Raw genomic sequence first — 15,634 nt, forward strand, 5'->3', positions numbered from 1 at the left:
GACCCCGTCCCCGTTAGCCAGGGACAGGAAGGGGAGAGGGAGACACGCAGATACCTCTGGACTGGTCTCCTGACAAGGACACTGTCCTCAGGCAGGGACGGGTCAGACGGTTCAGTGGGTCCTGAAGATCTTCATTCGCTGCTTCCTGAAGCCGAAGACTCCTCATGGCTGTCTGCTGACTCAGCAGAAACGGCTAACACAGCTGCTCCCTGATTTTGTGATATTGAGGAAAATCAATCAATCAATAACATGATGGCTGCAGGAGCTCCTTACAGGAGTCACGGACAGCATGAGGACACTAAGGTGAAGCGTGAACACCTGCAGTGAAGGTGTGAACGTGGCCTCACATTAAACCTGAAGTGTCAGATTTCTGTTCAGAGACTGAAAGTCTTGATTGTGATTTAAGTGAGCAAACGTTGACAGGCAGGTGACCTCTGACCTCTGACGCCACCATGAAGACCAGTTTGACTGAAGAGGCGATTTCATGAGTCAAATTATTGGAATGAAAAGGAGGCTGAAACCAGATTTTCAGAGAAAGCTTTGACTCACGGCGACAGAGAAAGTACTGCAACCCTCTACTTCACTGAAGTACTAATACTACGCTGTGACAGTACTGGAGCTCATTTCGAACTATTTGTTCTCACTCTGGATGAATCAGCCGATCAGTTTCTCAATGAATCAACCGATTGATCGATGGGTTTGGAAACACTCTGACAGTACAGGTGTCTCAGTGAGGAAGAGCCCAAAGAAACACCTTCACACAGGTAGAGACGTGAGGAAGACTCCACTCCTGAAGAGGAAGAAAGAAGAGGCAGAGGAGGCGGAGCTTTACTCTTTATTGCTCTGAGACGAGGCCTCGACCCCCCCACCCTGAAATCAAAGACACCGTGCTGACTGTGATGATGATGATGATCGTTTTATTGCCATAAACAGTGTAGGAAAAAATAAACAAAGAAAAAGTTAAAACAGCCGGTTTTATTCTATTGTACAATAAAGCAAATCAAAGTGTTTCAGTGACACAAAGCTTCTTAAAGCGACGGCGCTTTGATCCTGATCCTGATCCACACTGAGGCCTGAACGCTCACCTGGAGCAGGTGCACCGAGGGCGCTCTGCTCAGGTGACACATTTTAGGAGAACTCGACTGAACGGTACGTTTGTCAGCAAGTCGGCTTCTACGCGAACTGAAAACAACAAAACACACAAAAACCTTCAAATTTCTTCTTTTGTGGTGGGACACGATGTCTTAGCGCCACCGTCTGGTCAGGAGTATGTGGCGGCTGACTTAAATGAATCAGGACTGCAATCAAAGACAGATGAAGAAGGGAGGAGGACGAGAAAGAAAGAGATGAAGAGGAAAGGAAAAACAAAATTAAGCACAACAGGGCAGGAAAACACGTCTCACCCTGTCTCTCCTCCTTCCTGCCTTTCCTTCACTCCCCCTCTTCCACTACTCTCAATCCTTCCCTCCATCAACGCTGTTTGTCTGTCAGTCTTTCCTGTCGTCCATCAGATGGACAGAGCGAATCAAAGGGTGAGAGAGGATGGAAGAATGAAACGAGAAGATGGACAGAAACGAGGAGAGACAGGAGCAAAGAGGAGAAAGTCAAAGGAGGGGTTAAAGGGACGATGAGACGCTTCTGTCCGTCTCTCGCGTCCTCACTTCTTCTGTTTGTCCTTCGGTTAAAATCAGGTGTGCTGATGTCACCGTCTGATAAAACGAGTTCAATGGAGATTTACGAGGAAAGTGATTACTAAACAAAATGAAGGATGAAAGAAAAGAAAGAAAAGATGTTTTTGTGTTTGTAGAAACTGAGAGGAAAGAAGACGAGAAGAGAAGAAAAGAAAAGAAAAGAAAAGAAGCGTCTTTTCTGAACTTTCTTTCCTCCGTTTTCAGTGTGGATCAACGGACCAATCAGAGCCATGAGCTGCTTCTTGATGGCCTGTGCTCAGTGAGGACCTCCTTAACTCTGATTGGATGAGACAAGTTTGTCTCTCTGATAACATCCAACTGCATCACGTTTCAGATTTCAACCAATCAGGCCACGCCTCCGTCGGACCCCTCTGATTGCACTGTGGTGCGTTCAGAGTGTGTGGGACAAAGAAAAAGCATCAGATTGTTTGGTTTCCAGGAGCAGAAACAAACAGAACTCTGGACCGACACTGCAGGTCCTTCATCATCATCATCATTTTGTTCTGGTAAATATCAGAAATTCATCAGAATTCTTTCATTTCCAGCAGCAGGAAACCCATTTTCCCTTTTTTCTTTACAGAACCTGAACGCAGCGTTACAGTTTGGGGGAAGCCAAATGGAGGAAAATCCCACAGAGCATGAACGCAACACTGCTTTTCCCTGGCCCTCCACTCTGATTGGTTGACTACAGAGGTGTCACTGGAACAGGCCGTCCTACCAGCAGTGCATCATGGGAACAGAAATCAGAACACCATCGCTCTAAGCTTCAAGTGTCAGCTTATCCTAAAAATCGTTTCCATCAGGTGAGTCTGCTGCAGGTACCTGTGGGGGCGGGGCTTGTCGAGGGCCAGAAGTGTCTGACACAGACTAAGCCCCACCCACGCCGACGGCGAGCAGGTTAAAACAAACACCGAGGGTCTCAGAACAAAAACATGTCAGGAGTCACCACGGCAACGAGCGACAGCAAACAAAGAAAAAAAGTTTGTCTTTGACTCGACCAATCAGGGTGAGGGGGCGTGGCTGCAGCTGAACAACTACAAAATACAAAAAGATGACTTTACGGGTTTGACCTCTGGGCTTCGCTCTGATGGAGTAAATGGTGGGTGACCTTTGACCTGGCGTCAGAGAGGGGGCAGGGCTGTGGGATGAAGCAGGTATGACATCACAGTAAGCGGCAGTGGAGGTGAGGGGGCGGGGCAGAGAAACCCATCGTTTGGACATGCATTCACAAGCTGCTCGCTGTGTTTGTGTTTACAGGTTTATTTTCAGAGTGTCAGTGTGTTTCATCTTTATTCCCACTAAGAATAAATATTCTGCTCAAACTCAACTGAAACAGGAAGAAGAGGAAGAAGAAGGAGAAGGAGAAGAAGAAGAGGAAGAAGAAGAAGAAGAAGAAGAAGAAGAAGAAGAAGAAGAAGAAGAAGCAGCAGAAGAAGAAGAGGAGGGCGGCGTCCGCTCGCTCGCTGTCTGTCAGGAAGGAATGCTAACTGTGGCGTTTAAACTCATCCCATTGGTGTTTCGTTATTTTTTGTTTTTCCTTGTTAAAGTTCTCTATCTGTTCAATCTCGTCCCCCCTCCCTCCCCCCTCCCTCCCTCCCTCCCTCCCTCCCTCCCTCCCCCTCGGCCCTCATGGCCTTCAGTCTCTTAAGGTTTATCCTTGGGGATCACCTCCTCTCGCGGCTTGGCTCCGCCGAAGATGGCAGAGTTCGGGTTGGCGACCTGGTTGAGCGGCTCGGAGACGGTCCGAGGCTTCAGCTGCAGCCGAGGCCGCTGTGCGCGCTCCTCTGCACGACAGACAGACAGACAGACAAACAAACAAACAAACAAACACGTCAGCAACACACGGTTCACAGTCCAAACTGCCTGAAGGGACAGAAACAGGTGGGAAAGTGGTGTCACCTTCAGACGGTTCCCTGAAGTCTGTCGTTCCTCCGCGGGGGGGTCCGTCTCTGAAGCGACCCGCTCCTGAACCTCCCCCCCTTCTGTCACCGGGGCGACTGCCGCCTCCGCCGCCTCGACTCCGGCCTCCCATGTAGTCATCATCTCTAAAACCTGAAGGGACAGACAGACAGACGGACGGACGGACGGACGGACGGACGGACGGACGGACGGACGGACGGACAGACGGACAGACAGACAGACAGACAGACAGGTGAGTCAGCAGAAAGTCGCCTTCAGGTGTGCTGCAGCGTCCGGAACCTGCGAGGTGACCAATGAGCATGGGATGGTAAAAATGAAAGGCATGGTGGGAAAAAATGGGGCATGGTTCAGCAGCTCCAGGAGGCGGGGCTTTGGGGGTCAAAGGTCACAGGGCGGTTTACCTGTCACTCATACTCTATTTCAGATTAGTGTAAAGACTAACTGCTCAGTTTAGTTAGTTCAGGGACATTGTCCTGAAGCAGTGCTCTGATTGGTCGGCCGGGACCCGCCGCTGTCCAACCTGTGCTGCTGAATTCTCTGACCGCACCTCCTCCTGGCTGGTCGTAGTCCTCACGGGATTCACGTCCTCCTCCTCCTCCTCCTCCTCTGGCTGGTCCTCGACAACCTCGTCCTGCAGAGGACAGCGGGAGTTTAACACGGAGAGGAGGAGACGAGGGGACAGGAGAGCAAACAGAGGGAGGTGTGGCGGCGCCTCCTTCTGGAGGAAGCAGGAAGAACAGCACTGAAGAGGCTGAACTTATTAGTCGTCCATCAGCCAATCAGAGAGGAGGTGTTAGAGAGAAGGAACAGAGACGCCGAGTTTGGTTTAATGTTTCTACTTCAGGTCGACCTGAGCGGACTGAAGGTTCACCTCCAGACCAGGTGAGCTCACCTGTTACCTGTCTGACTGTGTGGACCAGAGAGAGGAAAGGAGGAAGGGGGCAGTGGAGGTGAGGATGAGATGAAAGGATGAAGCATGAAAGACGAAGAGTCGTCCTCCTCCAAGTCTGCTTTTGGAGCAGAAACCAGGTGAGTCTGACCTTCTGAACACATCGTTCAACCTGAGCTCAAACCAGCTTCAGCGGCTGGTTCCAGTTTTCTGAGTGGAAACGTTTCAGGTGAGAAGCTTAACGTTCAGACTTGGAGGAGAAACGACAGAAGAAGAAAACAGAAGGTTAGCGGCCGTCAGACAAACACACGTCACGCGTCAAACAGCTGTTACCGACACGCCAGCTCGGTCCACTTCCTGCGTGTTTCCCTGTTCGTACCTCTAGAGTCGTCTTTCCTGAAGCCGAAGCCGCTGCCTCCTCGTTCTTGCCGCCGTCCCTCTGCGATGTCCACCCTCAGTGACCTTTGATCTAGCAACTGCAGGGGTCAGAGGTCAGACTTACAGCAGGCAGTGACACAGACTATGAGCTGCAGAGTGACTGACGTGTGCTGTGACAGCCTGAGGAGGTCAAACCTCCAGCAGCTCCGTTCGTGTTCAGGGTGGAGGTGACTAACAGCTGGAGCTCTGACCTCCTCACACTGTCTCTCCTCCCTGAACCTTTGGGTGGAGGTGACTAACAGCTGGAGCTCTGACCTCCTCACACTGTCTCTCCTCCCTGAACCTTTGGGTGGAGGTGACTAACAGCTGGAGCTCTGACCTCCTCACACTGTCTCTCCTCCCTGAACCTTTGGGTGGAGGTGACTAACAGCTGGAGCTCTGACCTCCTCACAGTGTCTCTCCTCCCTGAACCTTTGGGTGGAGGTGCAATCTGCTGCTACAGGCTGAAACCATGTGATACTCACAGCGCCGTCGTACGTCAAAGCTTCTTTTAGAGACTCCAAATCTTCAAACTCCACATAACAAAAGCCTGAAGGAGCAGAGAAACAGGAGAGGAGGATGAGGTTCACAGAGCGGAGTCTTCATCACCACAGAATCATCCAGAGTCTGACGAGTCCACGAGCAGCTAAGGACGAATCTGAACTGTCATGGCAACACGTCCTTCAGCCCAAAGCTGCCTACAGACAGTTGGCTGCATCGTGACGCTCGAGTCAATGCTGCTGCTGATTTAAGAGTGATTGTAGACGATTCGATGAAGGTTCACGTAGAATCACTAAAATCTGCTGATGTCATCGTCACACGTGAACCTCCATCGTGATGAGTCGCCTTTTCAACAAAAGTTTGGAAAGTAAACGCAGTTTGAGGAAAGACTGAACCTGCTGAAGGAGCAGCGGAGCCCAAACACTCGAACACGAAGACCAAATCTCATCAAACTAATTTAAAGGAGCAGCTTCTTGATCGACGTCACCGCCGTCTGAACAGAACAGCTGAAACCGGTGGCGGTTTCAGCTCTGCTCACTCAGCCCGTCGAGCTCGGAGCTGATTGATCCAGGATCGACTGATCAATCGTCACCCTGCTTTCAGAGACCCAAAGTAAGCGGGCTGCTGTCTTTTGCTGCGAGCGGTTCAGATCGCAAAGACAAAAAATGCTCTGACCTTTGAACTTGTCTGTCTCTTTGTCTCTGACCAATCGGACGCTGCGGATGTTGAGCTCTTTGAAGATGATGTCGATGTCTCCCTGCACCGTGTTGAACGGCAGGTTTCCCACATACGCCGTGAACGGAGGCTCTGACGGCAGCTCCTTCTGCTTCCTGGGGCCTCCGGAGCCGCCACCGCCGCCGCCGCCGCCTACACGGGGCCTGACAGGGACACACACAGAGAGTATGATGGGATACGGAAGCAGAGAGCATGATGGGATATGGATACTCTTGTTCACATCTACCTGCAGCAGTTAAAATGTGGGTCTTCAGGTGTTACCAGAGAGGTTATCTGAGTGGCAAGTCACATTAAACACACGAGGAGCCTGAAACCCAGATTATCTGCACCGCTCACACGTTCATCTGCTGAAGTTAACCACCTGAGCAGGACCACGAGGGAAGCCGCCGAGCTCAAGGAGCAGCTCAACACTCAGTGACCTCTAACACCACACGGACGCTCGGTGTGACCTCACAGCTGGCTGCTGGTTGGTGGGTTACTGTCTTCATTCTTCTTCTTCCAGCCTTCATCATCAATCACAATTAATCGATCGTTTGGGTCCTTTTCTCTACAAAGACGTCAAATATTCTCTGGTTCCAGCTCCTCGAGGTGAGGATGAATCTCTGCTCCACGTCAGCGGAAATATTCTGGACTCAAATCGCTCGAACGAAACATTTTAAGATGCAGCTGTGAGCTTTTTCTTGTTCATCAAAGAAGACAATCACCAGATTAACTGATTCATGACTGATTCGTTCATTAACTGGAACATGAAATGTCTGGTCTGCAGGCAAGATGATTTCAACTGTCAGATGATGTTTGCAGATCATTGAACCTGCAGCTGATCGATGATCAGTTCAGTCATAAAAGCATCATAAATATATTCTGATGTTAGATTAGAATAGATTAATGGGATTATGATGTGCTGTCCACCAGCCTCTGCTGCTTCTTCAGGGTTTCCATTTAGGCTGCTTGTGATGACAAACTGATGACACGTGTAAAAAATGATTATTTCCTTTGAACTCTGAAGCTTTCGTGACTCGTTACTCTGCAGATCCAGATTTTTCATTCATTCAGGCTTAGTGAATTGGAAGCTCGGCTCCGCACCATGGAAACAAAACCATTAGCTAAAGTTAGCCAGGCCCCCGTAGCCGGTGCGGACCGACCAAGTGCAGCTCCGGCTAGCCGTCCCTCGACAACTCCCGAGCAGCTGGGAAACCAGGGAGGCTGGGTGACTGTTCGAAGGAAGCATAGTCCCAAGCTGAAGCCCACGGGTCACTACCAACCGCTTCATGTTTCTAACAGGTTCTCCCCACTCGGCGACACACCCGCTGAGAAACCAACTCTGATTATTGGCAGCTCCATTTTGAGAAACGTGAAGTTAGCGACACCAGCGACCATAGTCAAATGCCTGCCGGGGGCCAGAGCGGGCGACGTCGAATCAAATTTGAAACTGCTGGCTAAGGATAAGCGTAAATACCGTAAGATTGTTATTCACGTCGGCGGTAATGACACCCGGTTACGCCAATCGGAGGTCACTAAAATTAACGTGGAATCGGTGTGTACATATGCTAAAACGATGTCGGACTCCGTAGTTTTCTCTGGACCCCTGCCAAATCTGACCAGTGATGACATGTTTAGCCGCATGTCATCGTTCAATCGCTGGCTGTCGAGGTGGTGTCCAGCAAACGGTGTGGGCTTCATTGATAATTGGCAGACTTTCTGGGGAAGACCTGGTCTGATTAGGAGAGACGGCATCCATCCCACTTTGGAGGGAGCAGCTCTCATCTCTAGAAATCTGACCGATTTTATTTATGAACCAAACCCCTGACAACTCAGAGTTGAGACCAGGAGGCAGAGCTGCAGTCCTACACGCTTCTCTGCGCCTCCATTAGAGCAGTTACCCACCTAACACTCCATAGAGACTGTGTCTGCCCCCCGACCACGTAAACTAAGTAAACCAAAAGTACAGAGGAGTTAAACATAAGAATCTAATTAAAATTAGAACAACCTCTGCAATAGTACAACAAGATAGGAGAATTAAATGTGGACTCCTTAACATCAGATCTTTGTCCTCTAAAGCTGTTCTAGTAAATGAGTTAATATCAGACCATAATGTTGATTTATTTATTTGGCATTTAATTCAATGCCATGTCTCAATACAACAGAGGAGTCTTATGCTAACGTTAGTCCCTCCCAGATTGACTTCCTGGTTGATAGTGCTACAGGATCGTTGCGTATGACACTTGACTCTGTTGCTCCCCTAAAAAAGAAGAAAATTAAACAGAGGAGGTTAGCTCCATGGTATACTCCTCAAACCCACAAATTAAAGCAAACTTCACGGAAAATAGAAAGGAAATGGCGTTCTACCAATTTGGAAGAATTTCGGTCCGCCTGGCAAGACAGTCTTAAAATATACAGGAAAGCCCTCCGCAGTGCCAGGGCAGCCTATTACTCTGCACTAATAGAGGAAAATAAGAACAATCCCAGGTTTCTCTTCAGCACTGTAGCCAGGCTGACAGAGAGCCATAATTCTGTTGAACCATGTATTCCTTTAGCTCTGAACAGTAATGACTTCATGAGCTTCTTTAATGATAAAATTCTAACTATTAGAGACAGAATTCATCGACTCCTGCCGTTAACAGGTACTGTTTTGTCTTCAAACGCAGAAATCGTAGAAACTGTTACTCAGTCTGTCGCAGTTTTAGACTGTTTTACTCCTGTCGACCTTCACCAACTAATTTCAATAATTTCATCATCAAAATCATCTACCTGTATTTTAGATCCTATCCCGACTAAGCTGTTTAAAGAAGTATTACCTCTAATTGACTCTTCAGTTTTAGACATGATCAATCTCTCTTTATCAACAGGCTACGTACCACAGTCCTTTAAAGTAGCTGTGATAAAACCGCTACTGAAAAAGCCTACTCTTGATCCAGGAGTTTTAGCCAACTATAGACCGATATCCAACCTTCCCTTTCTCTCAAAAACTCTTGAGAAAGCAGTTGCCAATCAGCTGTGCGACTTTCTAAACAATAATAGTTTATTTGAGGATTTCCAGTCAGGATTTAGAGTGCATCATAGCACAGAGACAGCACTGGTTAAAGTTACAAATGACCTTCTAATTGCATCTGATAAAGGATTTGTCTCTGTACTAGTCTTACTGGATCTTAGTGCTGCATTTGACACCATTGACCATGGCATCCTATTGCAGACACTGGAGCATTTCATTGGCATTAAGGGAACTGCGCTAAGCTGGTTTAAATCCTACTTGTCAGATCGCTCTCAGTTTGTACGCGTTAATGACGACTCCTCTGTGCTCACTAAAGTCAGCTATGGAGTTCCGCAGGGTTCTGTGCTTGGACCAATTCTATTCACCTTATATATGCTTCCTTTAGGTAAGATTATCAGGAAGCACTCAATAAATTTTCATTGCTATGCAGATGATACCCAGCTATATTTATCAATGAAACCGGAAGAAACCAGTCAGTTAACTAGACTACAAGCATGTCTTCATGACATAAAGACCTGGATGACCTGCAATTTTCTGATGCTAAACTCGGACAAAACTGAAGTTATAGTATTCGGCCCTAAACATCTTAGAAGGTCACTTTCTGATGACATAGCAGTTATGGATGGCATTGCGCTGGCCTCCAGCACCACTGTAAAGAATCTGGGAGTTATCTTTGACCAAGACATGTCCTTTCACTCCCATGTTAAACAAATTTCAAGGCCTGCCTTTTTTCACCTACGTAATATCGCAAAAATCAGGCATATTTTATCTCAAAATGATGCAGAAAAACTAGTCCATGCATTCGTAACTTCCAGGCTGGATTATTGCAATTCTTTACTATCAGGCTGCCCAAATTCGCTGCTGAATATTCTCCAGTTGCTCCAGAACGCTGCAGCACGTGTTCTGACAAAAACCAGGAAGCGAGATCATATTTCTCCAATACTCGCCGCTCTGCACTGGCTCCCTGTAAAGTTTAGAATAGAGTTTAAAATTCTCCTCCTTACTTACAAAGCCATAAATGGCCAGGCACCTTCTTATCTTAAAGAGCTCATAGTACCTTATTGCCCTACTCCAACACTGCGTTCCCAGAATGCATTTCTACTTATGGTTCCTAAAGTCTCAAAAAGCAGAACAGGAGTCAGAGCATTTAGCTATCAAGCTCCTCTCCTGTGGAACCATCTTCAGTCTTTGTCCAGGAGGCAGACACTGTCTCTACATTTAAGAGTAGGCTTAAAACTGTCCTCTTTGATAAAGCTTATAGTTAGGGCTGGCTCAGGCTTGTCCTGGACCAGCCCCTAGTTATGCTGCTATAGGATTAGACTGTCGGGGGACCTCCAAAGACACACCGAGCTCCTCTGTCCTTCTGTCCCTCTCCATCTGCACGCTCTCATGTCCTACCACGGCGTGTTACTAACTTAGCTCCTTCCCCGGACTCTGTGCTTTGTCGTCTTGCAGGTTCCCATGGACAGTGGCTGAATCTGGATTGTGGATTTCAGCTGCGTCTCCTGCCTTGGCCCTGCCTGACATCCACTGCAACTGCTACTGCTGTTATTACATCCACTGTCACTGTTACTGTGACTGCATGTCTGTCTCTCTGTCTCTGTCTCTCTCTGTCTCTCTCTGTCTCTCTCTGACTGCTTTTCTTTCTGTCTGTCTGTCTGTCTGTCTGTCTGTCTGTCTGTCTGTCTGTCTGTCTGTCTGTCTGTCTGTCTCACTCTCCCTCTCTTGCTCTTCCTCTCTCACCCAACCGGTCGAGGCAGATGGCCGCCCACCCAGAGTCTGGTTCTGCTCGAGGTTTCTGCCTGTTAAAAGGAAGTTTTTCCTCGCCACTGTCGCCAAGTGCTGCTCATGGGGGAATTGTTGGTTCTCTGTAGATAAAAGAGTTTGGTCTGTACCAGCTCTATATGGAAAGTGTCCTGAGACAACTTCTGTTGTGATTTGGCGCTATACAAATAAAATTGAATTGAAAATTGAATTAACGCTGATAAATACTAACAAATGAACTAACAGTAAACCAGTCTGATAACCTGAAGTGTAAATTCTGGATACAGGGATCGTAGATATTCAGTTCAAAAGGACACCGTCTAACCAGGACTTAAATCAAAATATCATTTATTAAGCAGAATTGTGGATAATGGGTAATGTACCATGAGTAATAACACAGAAGATGGGAGGTGATATGACAGACCACACAAGAAACTTATGGCAAAACAATGGTAAATAAATTGGCGATAGTGAGAGGCAGTCGAAAGGGAATAATGGGGACGCGAACGCAGAGTTAAGGGAAAGAACGATTAATGGAGAGAATTTGGACGAATTGACCTACTCTTAACCTCACGGACCAACTCTTATTCAAACCCGCTTAGCGTGCCTACTTGGTTGCTGTCGCCCCGTTGTGCTCTGCTCCAAACTGACTCGAAGACGTTCCAGATGTTCGTCCGTGGCTCGATCTGCTTGGTGGTCTGGTGGAAAGCCCAGGCCCCCAAGATGGCGAGCTGGTGCTGAACGGGGCGTCTCTGGAATTGGTTCTGCGGTGTCGGTTACAGATGCGGGACGGCACAAACTTAGACGGAACTAAAAACTCTGAGTAACGCGCACTACACGCTGGTTTTTAAAGGTCGCTCCGGGGCGTGTCGAAAGGGCAGGCCATCGAATCACGTGAGACGGTCTGTGACGCGCGATCGCCTCAAGGAGCTGAACTAATCAATGATTCATACGAGGGGCTCATCTGCTTCTCACTATGGTCAATCACATATAATTTCAATGACCAATTTTCAATGGCATTTCAACATTGTTCACAGCATGCATTAGACACTTTATATGGTTGGGTGAAAACATTAAATGATAATCATGGTACAGTTTTATCCCAACAGGTATAATAACTCAATGAATAACTAATACACAAATAAAGGTAGGAATAAAGAGAGGCAGATTATATTTGTCAAAATGATTATCACGATTATGGTTACTTATCGATAAATGTGCCAAGTCAAGCATATTCAATCTGACGGTTAGGAAACTCTGGATGGCAGTATGGTTTTGTGGTGACAATTCATACAAACTTTTATAAAACCATTAAAATCACAACTTGGTCATACTTCAGGTCAGAGATACGGGAAAAACATCAATATTATGCGTACCCCGAGTCCTGCAAGTGGAAAATATGAAAAGTTAAGTTTAACATAAAAGTCTGGTTATCCTGGGGTATTGGGAAAAAGCACACAAACATGAGTCACTAGTTGCTTCAAGGGATGTCCGGTTTACGACCCATCAGCGCGCACGCACACACACACACACACACACACACACACACACACACACACACACACACACACACACACACAGCAGAAGCTACCATGCACAGACTGAAGCAAAGCTCAAGCTTTGGTATCTACAGCAATGCAGACCAACACCCACCTCATCTGTTTGATATTTACAGGATCCGACAGATCAGTGACTAATCAATGACGTAACAATCGTAGTTTCTGATCAGTCTATCAACTTCAGGTCTTTTAATGAAACTTCTGACCCTGTTTCAAAAATAAATAAATAAAAGTCGTCTGACAGCTGCGGCCATGTGTCCCACGCTGCTTTAAACACTCAGTTATTTCACCTTTTCCCATTAAAAGCCAAAAACAACCTGCGAGAACGCCGTCTGTCTCCAGTGGTGCTCACGCCAGCCGCCATGAAGCGCCTATGGAAAATGGGGCTGAGATTCATGGACTCCGTCACTCTGATCCTCTTCAGTTACCCTACCAGGAAACAGACTGGTGGATAATGCTGTGGACCCCGCTCTCCAAGCAGTCCTGGACAAGCCCAACGCCAGCACCTGCACGCTAGTACTGGACTGGACGGAGAGAAACCCACATCACCCCGGCCATTGGTGGAGAAGATCCACCACCCAGAGGCCTCAGAAGAAACAGGAAGTGCTCCCACAGCGGTTTCTTCCATCAACCACAAAACACGCAAAAGACGTTCAAGCTTGAATAAAACACTGTGTCCCCATACAGTCCTCTGACACTGAGACTGACAGCAGCAGCAGCCCCCCCCCCACCACCACCACCACCACCACCACCACCACACACACACACACACACACACACACGTTAGTAAAAGTACCTTTATTTTAATATATATTTTTAATTTTACTGTCTGCATGTATTTTCATCATTATGTGTATCTTTTTACTGTGTTTTTTTCTGTGATTTGGCTGGAATAGCTGCCCATGAGGTCTTACATGTCTTTGTACAGTCGATCCTGAGAAAATGGCAAATTAAGTGTTGAAATCTTGAAAAGAGGCTTTCACTGTTTGTTCGTGTCATCAAACAATAAAGACATAAAATAGACCAGACAGCAGCAGTTAACCCAATGTTAACTACACAGGTTCAAAACACATCAATAAGTTATAGCCTTGATCGATAGCCAGCCTCCTGTTTGGTAACTACGTGGATGAAATCTGCAGCTGCGGACACATGATGCAGCCATGCGGGCAGCCTGCAGCTCCGCCACCACCTCCACCTGCTGCGGCCTGCTGCCCCGCTCCGTCCCACCACCCACCGGGGCCGCTACATAATTACAGACACGTACAATCAACAGTTAAGTCTAACACAGACCCCCGGGCGATCCCCTCCACACGGGTCCGTCAGTTTCACTAGCCTCCTGCTAACAGTTAGCTTATTCGCTCTGAGACCACGGTGTTTCCCAGCCGCTCTACGCGGCCTTCCCTCACTGCTGTCCGTCTGTCTCAACAAGCGCCGGGCGGGACGAGCTCCAGGGCCTGGCCGCTCTGCGCCGAGGCTCGGGACGGACTGCAGTGGGAAACACAGCTACAGTACGGCCGGGGTTTTTGTTTGAGACAAACGGCGGCGCTGCCGTGCGGACCGGAGACTCACCCTCTGCCGCCGCCGAAGCTACCATAAGCCCGGTCCCGCTCGTCATAGCTGTCGAAGTCCGCCATTACTGCTGCTGTGTGTCGGAGGAGGAGGTCCTACACGTCACACACAGAGCGGGTTTAGGTGTCCGCAGAGCGCCTGACCGGGAATACCGACACACTGACATAAATGTTTTATTGTAGGTTTAATTACAAATGTTTGCTGAGCACAAAAATACATAGAGATAAAATGAAATGTATGTTAATAAGAATAGTCACTGATGAATAAACAACAGTAGAAAAAAAAGAAACAACCAGGATAGGCTGTTGATTTAAAAACATTTAAAAACACAAACTTAAAAAAAAATGTTAAGACTTGTCCACATTAATGAAATACATTAATCATTACAGACAGAAATCGCTTTAAAGGCATTTTGTTAATACTGCATTATATTGCATTTATTTAGTCGGAGCATAATATCTAAAGCAACTTCAAGCAGGTGCCTTAAATCATGTGGATGCTGAATGCTGTGAACCACAAATTAAAGCATTCAGAGATCGATTTAAAATCCTTGTATACATATATTAAATCGAAACCAGTGCAAAGACAATATAATTAACATTTTACCACTGAACTGATTTTTGTAAATCTAGGCTTTTTTTTTTTTTTTTTGCTTTTTTTTCCACAAATCTGTTGCAGCAACAGGTTGCAAACAAGTTGGGACAGGAGCATCAAAAGACTGGGAAAGTTGTGGAATGTTCCAAAAACACCTGTTTGGAACATTCCACAGGTAAAAAAAAAAAGGTTAATTGGTAACAGGTGAGAGTATCATGAATGGGTAAATAAAAAGGAAATGTCAGGAGGTCAAACGTATTACTTGAGCCGATCACCTCAGGACTACCAATATACAGAGTTGTCCAAACTTCATGTAAATCTGGTCTGGTCTGGTTTGTTGTTCTCAACAGTAAATTAAATCTAATCACCATCCTTTGGCCCTTGTTTGTTGTAGAGCAGAATTACAAAAAAATGAACTTCTGATCAAATAAAAGCAGAACATATAGAGGCTGATAAATGTTATACAGAAGGCCTACATTATTATACTACCTAAACTGTTCTTATTGATGGTGCAGCAGAAGAACCATCCTCTTATCAGGGCATTTCACGAAATAGTGACTAAATTTAAGCTACAGATTCATTTACAAGAACATGAATATTATATTTACTTGGTACAACTTTCAAACCAGTAAGGACGAATGTAGTATGAAGAGCAAAAGAGTCCATGTAGGCAGGGGACTGGGAGGGATGGACAGGTCAAACACAGGTCTTTCACACAGAAGACCAGAGAAACCATTACTCAACGTTGACTGTTTTAAGGAAGTAGTTATTTCCACCCAAACCACAATCTTTTCCTAAACCTAACCATGAAGTTTTGGTGCCCAAACGTAACCAAACTGAAACCGTTGCCTGAAATGTTTCTCAGCATATTCAGTGTTATTACTGCTAACTTGACTGTGTAATGAGAACAATGGAGCATGTGGTGGCACGACAGATGCTTCCACCTGAAATACATCAGACCAGTACAGCAACCGGGCCGTCCTGGAGGTTGTTTTGAAGTTCCTGC

General features: G+C 46.9%; 1 protein-coding gene across 4 annotated transcripts; it reads right to left on the minus strand.

Moving 5' to 3' along the window:
- Positions 1 to 897: 897 nt before the first annotated feature.
- eif4h (eukaryotic translation initiation factor 4h) lies at positions 898 to 14,129 on the minus strand. Of its 4 annotated transcripts, XM_070970804.1 has the most exons (8): positions 14,035 to 14,129; positions 6,094 to 6,296; positions 5,403 to 5,467; positions 4,880 to 4,976; positions 4,159 to 4,242; positions 3,591 to 3,743; positions 3,360 to 3,475; positions 898 to 1,298 (listed from the first exon to the last, which is right to left on the minus strand). In XM_070970804.1, the coding sequence occupies exons 1-8, from the start codon at positions 14,097 to 14,099 to the stop codon at positions 1,293 to 1,295; spliced, it is 789 nt and encodes a 262-aa protein (XP_070826905.1). In that variant the 5' UTR covers positions 14,100 to 14,129; the 3' UTR covers positions 898 to 1,292. The 4 variants fall into 4 exon arrangements, with proteins under 4 accessions (XP_070826905.1, XP_070826907.1, XP_070826904.1 ...); XM_070970806.1 differs by lacking the exon at positions 4,159 to 4,242; XM_070970803.1 differs by lacking the exon at positions 898 to 1,298 and having other exon boundaries at positions 3,287 to 3,475.
- Positions 14,130 to 15,634: the final 1,505 nt, after the last annotated feature.

This window comes from Chaetodon trifascialis, chromosome 9 (genome assembly GCF_039877785.1).
Source record: "Chaetodon trifascialis isolate fChaTrf1 chromosome 9, fChaTrf1.hap1, whole genome shotgun sequence".
In the NCBI taxonomy this organism is placed as follows: domain Eukaryota; kingdom Metazoa; phylum Chordata; class Actinopteri; order Chaetodontiformes; family Chaetodontidae; genus Chaetodon; species Chaetodon trifascialis.